Source organism: Taudactylus pleione, unplaced genomic scaffold (genome assembly GCF_031769625.1).
Source record: "Taudactylus pleione unplaced genomic scaffold, aTauple2 ptg001594l, whole genome shotgun sequence".
NCBI lineage: Eukaryota > Metazoa > Chordata > Amphibia > Anura > Myobatrachidae > Taudactylus > Taudactylus pleione.
This window is the reverse complement of record NW_028285991.1, coordinates 800,317-812,381: the sequence shown is the minus strand read 5'-3', so window position 1 is coordinate 812,381 and position 12,065 is coordinate 800,317. Positions and strand designations below refer to the sequence as shown.

The following is a 12,065-nucleotide window of genomic DNA, read 5'->3' as shown; positions in this document are numbered from 1 at the left end:
AAAAAAAAGACAAGGGGAAGCAGGGGAGCTAGGATATATGCACAAAGTGAGCAGTTCCTGTGAAAAAACTTCCTGTCTACGCCTAGGGGATTGGGTTACTAACCCGCAGTAACGGCTGCCAGGGAGGAGTGAAGAAGAAAATTATTGTATGAAACATTTACAAATTGCAAACATTTTTATACACATTCGCTTATTTTCAGGTGCTCAAATGTAATTGGACAAATTAACAATCATACATAAAATGTTAATTTTTAATACTTTGTCGAGAATATTTTGCAGACAATGACTGAAGTCTGGAACCATGAACATCACTAAATGCTGGGTTTCCTCCTTGTTATGCATTGCCATGCAGTTACTGCAGCTCTCTAGTTGCTGTTTGTTTGTGGGTCTTTCTGCCTTTAGTTTTGTCTTCAGCAAAAGAAATGAGCAATTGGGTTGAGATCAGGTGATTGACTCGGTCACTGAAGTATATTCCTCTTTGCCAAAAAAAAAAAATCCTGGTTTGCTTTCACAGTATGATTCGGATCACTGTCCATCTGTACTGTGAAGCTCAGTCCAATCAACTTTGCTGAATTCAACTGAATCTGTGCCTCCAGCCACTGTGCAATTTTAATCCAGTTCTGCATCCTTTTCCCTGTGCTCGGAATCTAGCTCCTCCTCAAAAGGCTCTGCACACCTTTCCTGCCAGCCCCCATGTGAATCTTCCGGCAACAGCAGCAGCGTTGTTGCCCCATCATGTGCTGAACACACGGCATTGTGAGCTCCATCCTTAATTCCTTCAGCCAGCAAGCTCTCTGCATGCAGGAGGCCAAGGAAGTGGACACTGCCAGGGGGCAGCTGGAGCTGCAGCTAATCGAGCTAGAGGCAGACAACAGTATCCCAGAACTGCCTTTGTGGGGGACATAGCTGTGGTGCTGGATGAGACAGCTCTGGTGACTTGGCCAGGGCTCCCAGCAGCAAGGAGGAGGTAACTACTGTACCCAATACTGTCTACCACTAACCCCTCCTTGCCCCAAGGATCTACCCTTAACCCCCTCCCTACACCCAGCACTGCCTGAAAATAACCCCCTCTTTGCCCCAAGACTGCCCCAACTGCTATTTACCCTTACCCTCCCTAACCCCAGCACTGACCACCTTAAATCCCCTCTTTTTCCTCAGTACTGCCCCAGCTGCTTTCTCTACTTACTCCCTATCCCAATTGCCATATGCCCTTACCCCCTCTACCCCAACTGCTGCCTGCCCACAGCACGGCCAAAACTGCTACCTTCCCCAAACACTGCTCCAAATGCTGCTTGCCCTTCCCTCCTCCCTTCCCCCAGCACTGCCTGCCCTTACCCCCTCTACCTCAACCCCTCCCCCATCTGCTCACTGCCTTAAACCCCAGCTCTAAACCAACTGCTGCCTGCCTCAACCAGCTTTACCCCCAACTGCTGCCTGCCCTCAGCACTTCCCAAGCTGCTACATGTCCCCAACCCAAGCACTGCCCCAGCCCTTACCCACCTCTCTACCCCAGCACTGCACCTGTTGGCTATGTGAGATCAAGGCAATGTTTTATAAGCATTATCAGTACTGGAAAGAGTACAGCATGTGTAGAGCATGCGGGGTGGTCTGATGGCATATTGGGAGCTCAAAAGCATGAATTGTGATGGGACCCAGAAACAGTGGAGTAGGACCCCCATTTTTAAAGTGAGGGGTCCCTGGGATTCACATTTTTGCACTCAGCTTGATCACTGATCATACATATACACACACACACACACACACTGCAGCTCATTAATTTCAATACATCCAAGATTAATTAATTTCTCTGTAAAGGATTAAATTGATACGTGTGTTTTGCACAGAGATGAGGCCATCTGCTGTGATTCGCGGGTGCTGAATTCCCAGCGAATCCATGCCTCTAACCAAGAGGCCACGCACTCTAAATTCCTAAAGGTCCATCCTGAGGTAAGTTGGGAGGTATGCTAACAGCCGGATAATGTTAAATCCCTGAAAATAAACAAATTATGCCCGCAATATCAGGTGCTCGTAGGGATATCAGATACATGCCTAATTCTGTTTTGAAAGATTCGCCAACACATACACAGTGGAAGAATTCCAGTGTTCACCTTGTATTGTGATACTGTGAATACTTGCGAAAACGTGTAAACTGATTTTCGGAAATGGCTCCCAGGAAAGTGTTATCAATCGAAAATAGATCTGCCATAGTCGCTTTGAGAATTGCAGGGCACAGATTACGTGAAATTGCTTGCCTGGAGAAGGTTTCTCTTGGTGGCGTGCAGTGTAACCTCAAGACATACTCACGACCTGAACAACCTCGAGTGACCACAAACAGGACAACAAATTTATCAGTGTGTGCTCCAAACAGCTCGTCAGACCTGTGCTGTTCTGATGGAAACGAGGAAGACAAGTGTGTCAATCGCGACTGTCAAATGCCTCCTTGTAGCCAGTTGCTTGAAGGGATATTGCTGCAGCCCGAAACCATTGTTTAGGCTCATAAATAAAAAGTGGCTATTGTGGGCAAAAAAATCAAAGGAGCTGGACCACTAGTCAGTGGAAGAAGGTTAGTTTCACAGCCATATCGAAGTTTGAGGTGTTTGGGTCCAAGAGGCCCAAGTTTGTTCGTCGTGCGACAGGTGAGCGCATGCTTCCTGCTTGCATTCAGCCCAGAGTCAAGCATGGAGGAGGTTCCATTATGGTCTGGGGATATTTTGGAGGTAGTGCGGTTGGTGCGTAAAATTTTCGCAAAAGTTTAAAGAATCAAGGACTCCAAACGCTACCACAACATCCTGGTGCGCCATTTCATCCCTTCCAGCACCCAACTTATTGGTCGTCACTACAACAAGATAACAACCCAAAACATACTTCCAGTCTTTGCAACAACAGGTGCTGAAGAACATGGTTTGGCCACACCAGAGCCCTGATTGTAATCCAACTGAATTCCACTGGAATAATCTGGACTGGTGTGTTTGAGATGTGCAAGTAACAAGCCAAAAATCACCTTTAGGAGTTGCTACAAGTGGGCTGCAATCAGAGCTGAAACTTTAGAGAAGTTGACCAACAGAATTTCCACATTTGCACTGCTGTGAACGCCACAAAGAGTGGATACTTTGAGGGGAGAAAAATTTAAGGAAATCAAAATTGAATTTATTTGTAAACAATTTGTAAACCAGAACAGGTTCATTTGCCAAAATAAATGTATAGCTTCCATTGTTCATTACTTTCTGAAAAATCAACGATTCGGGTGGTATATTGAAATGAATGAAACTGTAGTGTGTGTGTGTATACACACACACACACACACATTACTGTGCAAAAGTTTTAGGCAGGTGTGGAAGAAATGCTGCAAAGTAAGAAAGCTTTCAAAAATAGAAGTGTTAATAGGTTATTTTTATCAATTAGCAAAGCGAATGAACAGAGGAGAAATCTAAATCAAATCAATATTTGGTATGACCACCCTTTGCCTTCAAAACAGCATCAGTTCTTCTAGGTACACTTGCACAAAGTCAGGGATTTTGTAGGATTATAGTCAGGTGTATAGGCCGCCATACATCAGCAATTGATTGCAGCAATTCTGCAATTTGCAATTGATTGAAAGAGGGAAAGATTTTTATACACAATCGATTGCAAATTGCTGAAATCAATTGCTGATGTATGGGGGCCTTAAGATTACAAAACAGGTGATAATGATCATAATTTTGATGTGTAGTTTAAACACAGTCATTAACTGAAACAGAAACAGCTGTGTAGGAGCCTTAAAACTGGTTGGGGAACAGCCAAACTCTGCTACAAAGATGAAGTTGTGGAATACAGTTTCATGTCACAGGTCCTACACCATGGCAAGACTGAGCACAGCAACAAGACATTAGGTAGTTATACTGCATTAGCAAGGTCTCTCCTAGACAAAGATTTCAAAGCAGACTGGGGTTTCAAGATGTGCTGTTTAATCTCTTTTGAAGAAGCACAAAGAAATGGTCATCATTCAGGACAGTAAACGCAGTGGTCGGTCAAGGAAACTTAGTGCATCAGATGAAAGACACATCATGCTTATTTCCCTTCGAAAACGGAGGACGTCCAGCAGTGCCATCAGCCCAGAACTGGCAGAAACCAGTGGGACCCAGGTACATCCATCTATTGTTCAGAGAAGTCTGGCCAGAAGTGGTATTCATGGAAGAATTGTGGCCAAAAAGCCATACCTTCGACGTGGAAACAAGGCCAAGCGACTCAACTGTGCATGAAAACATAGGAACTGGGGTGCAGAAAAATGGCAGCAGGTGCTCTGTACTGATTAGTCAAATTTTGTAATATTTGGCTGTAACAGAAGGCAGTTTGTTTGCCAAAGAGCTGCAGAGCAATACAATAATGTCAGCAGTGAAGCATGGTGGAGGTTCCTTGCAAGTTTGGGGCTGCATTTCAGCAAATGGAGTTTGGGATTTGGTCAGGATTAAAGGTGTCGCCAATGCTGAGAAATACAGGCAGGTACTGATCCATCATGCAATATCATCAGGGAGGTGTCTGATTGGCTCCAAATTTATTCTGCAGCAGGACAACAACCCCAAACATACAGCCAATGTTAATAGGAACTATCTTCAGCGTTTAGAAGAACAAGGAGTCCTGGAAGTGATGATATGGCCCCCACAGAGCTCTGATCTCAACATCATCGAGTCTGTATGGGATTACATGAAGAGACAGAAGGATTTGAGCAACCTCCCTGCAGAGTTCCTTCAAAAACGATGTGCAAGTGTACCTAGAAGAATTGATGCTGTTTTGAAGGCAAAGGGTGGTCACACCCAAAAAATTATTTGATTTAGATTTCTCCTCTGTGCTTCTTGCCCAGCACTATCATAATTGTGGTCTGCCATATTTTGGTCCTTCCTGACATATTCATGCATCATACCACTCCTTAATTATGTCAAATCTCTTTCCACCAGGCACCTGCAAGATATTCTATTGTAAAAGGATTGCCTACAATATTATTACAGAACTCTACAAGGAGATAATGAGGATTGTATAAAGGGGAATGCATATTAACAAATCTTTAATTAATAGTGAGGTTAGCAAGTAGAAATACTAGACTGCACGATGCTCATTCCCAGAACAGGCTTTCAGAATGCACTGTGCTCGTTCCCAGACTAGCTTCCTCCATACCTTACAGCACTCCTGCTGGGCAGGAAAAAGTCAGCCAAGGAAAGAATACAGTGTCCATAATAGGCGCTTTCCGGGGAAAAAGGGTTTGATGTAAGGACAAGGCACTATGTAATAAAGGGAAAAAAAAAAAATCAAGAAGACCTGGTGAGGGTGTTTTAAAAATTATTAGGAAAACAAAGGATGAGGGATTTATGAAACATTAACAAAATTATCAAAAAGGAGGTGTTAACGATCAGATACAGACAGTTTTGAAAATTAATAGGTTGCTGCTATATATATATATATATATATATATATAAAAATTCCCTACTTAGAAACAGGATGTATTAAACAATTAGCAAATCTGCCACTAAAGCTTGGTACACACATGACAGATATATCTGCAGATCGAGTGATGTGCAGATATATCTGCAGAAAATGGTTGTTCATACACACTGAACAATCACCATCTGTCATCTGGCCGCGGGTCCCACTGGCAAGGGGTCCCCACGGCCTCAGCAGTATGGTGTACGGGTGGTAGGAAGACCGCCCGTACACACAGCACGATGGGCAGATATATCTGCCATCAACTGTGTAGCAGAGCAATAACCTAACCCCCCTTCCCGCACCCTAAACGTAACCCTCCCCGGGCAGTGCCTAACCCTAACCTCTCTCTGGTTGTGCCTATCCCTAAACTCCCCTCCCCGCAGCCTAACCCTAACCTTCCCCGGTCGGTGCCTAACCCTAACCTTCCCCCAGTGGTGCCTAAACCTAACCCCCCCCCCACCCTAAACCTAACCCTCCCCGGGTGGTGCCTAACCCGAAAACCCCCTCCCCGCAGCCTAACCCTAACCTTCCCCGGTCAATGCCTAACTGTAGCCCACCCGGCAGGTCCCTAAACCTAACCCCCCCATCCCGCCTAACCCTAACCCGTGTACTTACCTTCGGGATTCCGGCGTTTGGGATGCCGATGCCGGCTTCAGGATTCTGATGTCGGCATTAGGATTCTGGTGTCGTTATACTGACGTCCGGCATCCCGTCTGCCAACATCCTAACTGGATCCCAAATACACACCTAGACCATTTACAAGCATTCTGCTCACATTAAAAAACACATGAAACTCACAGTTAAATAGTTTCCAATAACCCATGTATCAATATACAATTTGCATGATACTTATTCCAAGTACATTATAAAATAGTATAATACAGTCAATAACTTTGGGTGGAATTCAGTTCTTTTTTTGTGTGCCTTAACTAATGGGAGCCCATCAGAGCAATTTCATTATTGCTCCATTCGGGAGTGAGAGCCGGTGGTGCCGACATTACTGCTCGCTGCCTCCTGAGGTGGCAAAAAGACAGTGTTTACGGAGCCCAAACCAGGACTTTAGAGACGGGTTTAGCCGCTATACACATCTAAACCCACCAGTACAAGCGCAATAATTAATGGGTGCCCAATACAATTGAATTGCTCAATTGAATTGCTCGCATTTTTCCCATCACACCAGACAGTGCTTTATCTGATCTGGTCGCAATATACCGACCAGTCAGATAAACAGCGTGGGCGACTGCAGGAATAAAATGTTTCCGCAGCTGCTGCTCTCAGAGGGACCTCTGCTTGCCTGCACTCTCCCCCAGTGTCTGCTGTGCTGCTGATTGGTCAGCAAAAAAGGACCCCCCACCCAGCAGCTGCAGAGATTTGCAGCCGCTGGGAAAAGGTAAATTAAGCACCCCCCCTCACCCCCATGTGTACCTGATGCCTGAAGCCGCTGTGAAATAGAAAGTCGCGATGTTTCTGTTGTTGGTGTTCCAATGTTTCAAAAGCCGAATTTTTTTTACAAACATTAAAAAAATATATTATTTTTTTATTTAATGAAATTATTTTGCATAAGATGAAATAGATGTTCTTCACCTAATTCACTCAGAAAAAAGACAATTTCTGAGAGGTTTTTACAAAAAAAAAAAAAAAAGTGACAGTTAAGTGGTTGATTATCACTGCAAAAAAAAAAAACAATGAAATTCCTCCCTGTGCATTTTAATATGAAACAATGCATAAACACTCGTGTGTGTTTTGTAATTAAAAAAACATTATTTTTTATAAAAAAAAAACAAACCTTAATTTACATAGTGTAATGTGCAGTACAGGTATAACATATAAATAGTTTATTATAGTCTAGTGCAGTATAACATTATCAAATTAAATAGACAAAACATACACTAATTCAGTTTTAAAGATACAGAACATACCTTCCATTCATTTTCTTTTCTACAGTCATCTAAGATTTCAATTTTGATCTCTGCAATACAGAGAAATCTATTTGTTTACCAAACAAAATTTGACAATAAAATAAGTAACTGATAAACTGTGCACTTTAGTTTAACACTTTAGGGTTCAAATACTGGTACACAGTAGATATAAAAGCAAATGAGTAACTCACAAAAAGGGAAGCTGTCAATGACATATCAGTATTAAATACCCAACTGTCCCAGTTTCGCCAGGAAAGACCCTTTTGTCATTCTAAGTCGATCACATTTATCCATCGTTTCATTTTAATGAACCCAAATTAACATAAGAAAAGGGATAGGCACCTACAATTGTACTTAGAAACTACAGGAATCATGCAATGACATAAGGATTATCGAAGTTGTGTGCAATCCTCTTAAAAGTACAAGTAGCATGCAATAACATTTCTCATCGAGCTGATGGCCAAGGTAGAGCCCATCTATACTATATGTATATTATTGTTTGTACATGTATGTACCAAGTGTGGGAGTCAGTAATTAGCACGTTGTAGCTATTTGATGTACGAAACCACAGAAAGTTGACTGTAAACTGACTCTATAGTACTATCACAGCGACACAGGGCACTGCAGACACCGATCTGATGCCTAGTACTATATAATGTTTCTACGTCATTATAAAAGACCTGTACATGATGCATTCTGACGTCACAATTGCGCTGTGAGATCACGGATAAGTGCGGGTGGTCTCGGCTGCAGGCAGTCATTTCAGCAATTAAGTAAATACTCACTCTGCCACACTGCATGCTTCAGCCCTGTGTCAGTGCTAGGAGCCATGTTTGTTGCCAGAATCAACGTCACTGGCACCTAAAAAAAATCCGCTCCTGGGGCCTGGTGTACCCGATGTGACGGATGAGTACGTCAGAGTTGTGCTTCTGACAAACCCTTAGTCACTAGATGTGAACCATTGATTACTTTTCTGTCACAGAAAGTGTTCTACGGCAAAATGGCCGCCGCCAGCTAATAGTTCAGTTAAAAATAAATATTTTGACACTGCGCCAACGCTAGTGTGTATAGACACGCCCTCTAGATTTTACCCGTACCCGTAACTAATACTTTATTTAGTTTATTAGTAGCAACAACTTAGGTAAAGCAAAACAGCATGATGGTCCTCTATATGACTATTTTTTCTACATATTTAAACTACCACCCTACTTCTAATAATAATAATTGTATGTTTTAAATCGAATAAAAAGAATGTATTTTCCATTTCACTAATTATTACAGAGACACATTTACAGCGTTGAACATTTGTTTTTATATTAGCTATATGGTTTGTAAATGTTTTTACTGGAAACTTTATTATTCATTGCTGGCACATTGCGGTTATAGCAAAATCATGTTGTAGCAGTCATAACAGTGTTATCTAATGGAACCAGCTAGATACCCTTCCGTAGATTGACCCTGACGTCATCAGCCAGTGTCCAACATCATTCCCTACCATCCAAGTGGGCAATGAGGGGGAATATAATCATGTAGCGAGCACAGTGACCCACTGAGCCCGAAGCGTGGCGAGCGAACGGAGCCCGCAATTGGCCAACTTTCTTTTTTTAGTGGACTGTATGGGCAGGTAATTGCACTTCCGCCCTCAATTCAGGACAGGTCACTTCCAGGTACAGTATCTGAAGGGGAAATATACCTTTCCATTATCTAATGGAGGATCAGGGAATGTGAGAAGGGTTTACAGGCTTACAGGGTCACAAAGCCATTTGTTTTTTAACTTCTAAGTACAATACTACAAAAAGATGTCACTTTTAGTGGCCACTATTTTTTTCTTATGATAGCTGACCAGGGGCGTATCTATAATGGGTGCAGGGTGTGCGGGGAACACGGTCCCCTGGGTCCAGGGGGGCCACACCCTGCACCCATAACAATACTTACCTCTCCGGAGTCCCATGTCGGCGTGGGCTGTAAAACAAATGGAAAATGGCCACAGCTGCCATTTTCCTGTCGTTTGCGCATGCATAGTACACTATAGACTCTGGGCACACTCTAGTGCCTAGAGTCTATAACTTATAACTCCGGCACTGGCCGTGCACAGCTCAGTGCGCTGCCAGCTGCCGGGCGGAGAGGAGGGGGCCTGTGTCGGAGACTGCCCCCTCCTCTCTAGAAATGCCCCTGTAGCTGACAATCAATTGTGTATTGTTTGTCAGCAATTCTTTTGAGTAATAATGCATGACAGTTTTGATCTGTGTCCTGGCTGCCTGGCAGAGCCCGATTTATACCTCATGGGGCCCTAGGCAAGATACCAGTTTTGGGGCCCCTCCCTCAATCCATAGCATTAAATTTTTATTCCTGATTCATGCCTCTTTTACAGCATCGTGAAGGCCCGCTGCAGCCTTGAAACAACGGCTATGTATTATTATACACTTGATTTTTCCTAGCGTTTGCAAAGCTTTTCAGAGATAGGCCCCGCTGATTTCCCCCTCTATAGCTTTTACTGCCAGTCCATTAAATATCGCACTGCCCTCTGAAAGCAATCACTCAGCACACTGGCCTCCATCCCAACTCACTCATGTCCCCCATAACACACACACTAAGCCAGTTACTGCCCATCTCACAGCACCACATACTGCCCCCTTGACTGCCTGTCTCACAGCACAACACTCCTCTCCCCTCTCAGCTTCCCTCTCCCCTCATAGTACCACTGTCTTCCCTTTCATCTCATCACCTCTCTTTCATTAAAAGCAAAAACCCCTCTCAGCACCCCTTTTCTCTCCTAGCACATACCTCTCTCAGCATAGTCCACCCCACAGCACAGACCCCCTCCTTTCACATCACCCCTCCCCACTCACAGCACAGACCCCCACCGCTCACAGCACAGAACCCCCACCCCTCACAACACAGACTCTTCTTCCCATAGACACCCTACCCACATCGCATAGACCCCCACCCCCTAACAGCACAAACCTTCCCCTGCACAGCACAGATCTCTCTGCCCTCTTAGTACAGGCACTCCATCCTCTCACAGCAAAGACCCCACTTCTCTCTTAGCATAGACCCCCCTCCCCTCATAGCACAGACCCCCCCCTCCCTCTGCCCATTCAGCACAGACCACTCACACCATAGAACCATCTCAGGCCAGACTCATCTCCCCAAACCACCTAGACTGCTCTCCCCTTACAGCATAGACCCCTTTACCCTCCAGACCCACAGCACAGCACCTTTCTCCCCTACTCGCTAGTGCTATTAAACATACCTGCCGGGGACATAATTTTTCGACCTGTCCTTCATGGCTCCGCCAATAGTAGTAAGTATAATTGGGACGTGACGTGATGACTTCACGTCGCCCTCATGGATCACTCCCAAGCCTCCTGAAGGAGGCACAAACACTGCTTGGTGGTAGGATCGCCGGCCGGCCGGCCCTGATCTATGACTCTGCCTCCTCCACCGACTGGTAGGAGCAGGGCACCGGACGTGTGTGTGTCCTCTCCTCTTCTGGGCAGTTAGTCCCAGCAGCACCTGTAAACACAGGGCTGGATTTCGGGAAGGGGGGGGCCCGACTATGTTGCCTATCGGTAAATCCGGCCCTGCTGCCTGGCATGCTAGGAGAAGGCAAGGTTTTGTTGTTTACAAATTTCTCTACAGTTTTCTATTTCATTTGTTTGTTCTAACATGAACTCTTATACAGTATATAAAATTAATTGGTCTGTTTGTTTGTCTGTCCAGTTATGCATTCGGACACCCCTGCACCGACTGGGATGAAACCAACGCACGGTGGTCCAGTTGGATCCTAGCCAGGTTTTAGGGAGGTTAGGGTCCTGGTTGGACCTCCCATTGGTGTACGGTGGGTAGAACTTTGACCCGGGAAGCCTGTTCTGAGCCTTCCAGTGGATAGATGTGGACGAAAACTTCACAGAGTGGTAACATTGGATCTCAGTAGACATACTAGGGGGTTGAGGTCTCAGCCGGACCTCCCGTTGGTGTACGCAGGGCAGAACTTTGACCCGGAGATGTTGGACAAAACCTTGACCCGGAAAGCCTATTCTGGGCTTTCCACTGGATGGATTTGGATGAAAACTTCACAGAGGGGTGGCAATTGTTCTGGGATGCCTAATGAAGTGGTTGGGGTCCTGGTCGGACCTCACAGCATAGTGCGCTGAGCAGAACTTTGATCCAGGGAGCATGTTCTGGGTCTTCCATTGGATGGAATTGGACGACATCACATAATTTGGACCAAAACTTCACAGAGTGGTGACATTGGATTCCACAACATAGTAAGGGGGTTGTGGTCCCGGTCTGACCTCCTGTTGGTGAAGGCTGGGCAGAACTTTACCTGGGGAGCCTTTTCTGAGCTTTCCACTGGATGGTTTAGAACAAAACCTTCACAGAGTGGTAACACTGAATCTCAGAAGACTTACTAGGGGGTTGAGGTTCTGGTTAGATCTCCCGTTGGTATACGCTGGGCAGAACTTTGACCAGGGGAGCCTATCCTGGGCCTTCCATTGGATGGATTTGGATGAAAACTTCATAGACGGGTGGCAGTTGGTCTGCGTTTCCTAAAGGAGTGGTTGGGGTCATGGTCAGACCTCACAGTAGAGTGGGCCGGACAGAATTATGACCCAGAGACCCTGTTCTGGGTCTTCCACTGGATGGATTTAAACGACATCAAATAATAATAACTTGAAGATTTAAACC

The 12,065-nt window shown here is 44.9% G+C and overlaps 1 protein-coding gene across 1 annotated transcript in view; it reads right to left on the bottom strand.

Annotated features, from left to right (window-relative positions):
* Positions 1–8,299, bottom strand: part of STXBP3 (syntaxin binding protein 3) — a 103,241-nt gene extending 94,942 nt beyond the window's left edge. Inside the window, exons 1-2 of the mRNA XM_088464118.1 lie at positions 8,159–8,299; positions 7,374–7,423 (exon numbers count right to left, since the gene is read on the bottom strand). Coding sequence (XP_088320244.1) covers positions 7,374–7,423; positions 8,159–8,204 — 96 coding nt within the window. The 5' untranslated portion in view covers positions 8,205–8,299. The remainder of the gene's footprint in view (positions 1–7,373; positions 7,424–8,158) is intronic.
* Positions 8,300–12,065: the final 3,766 nt, after the last annotated feature.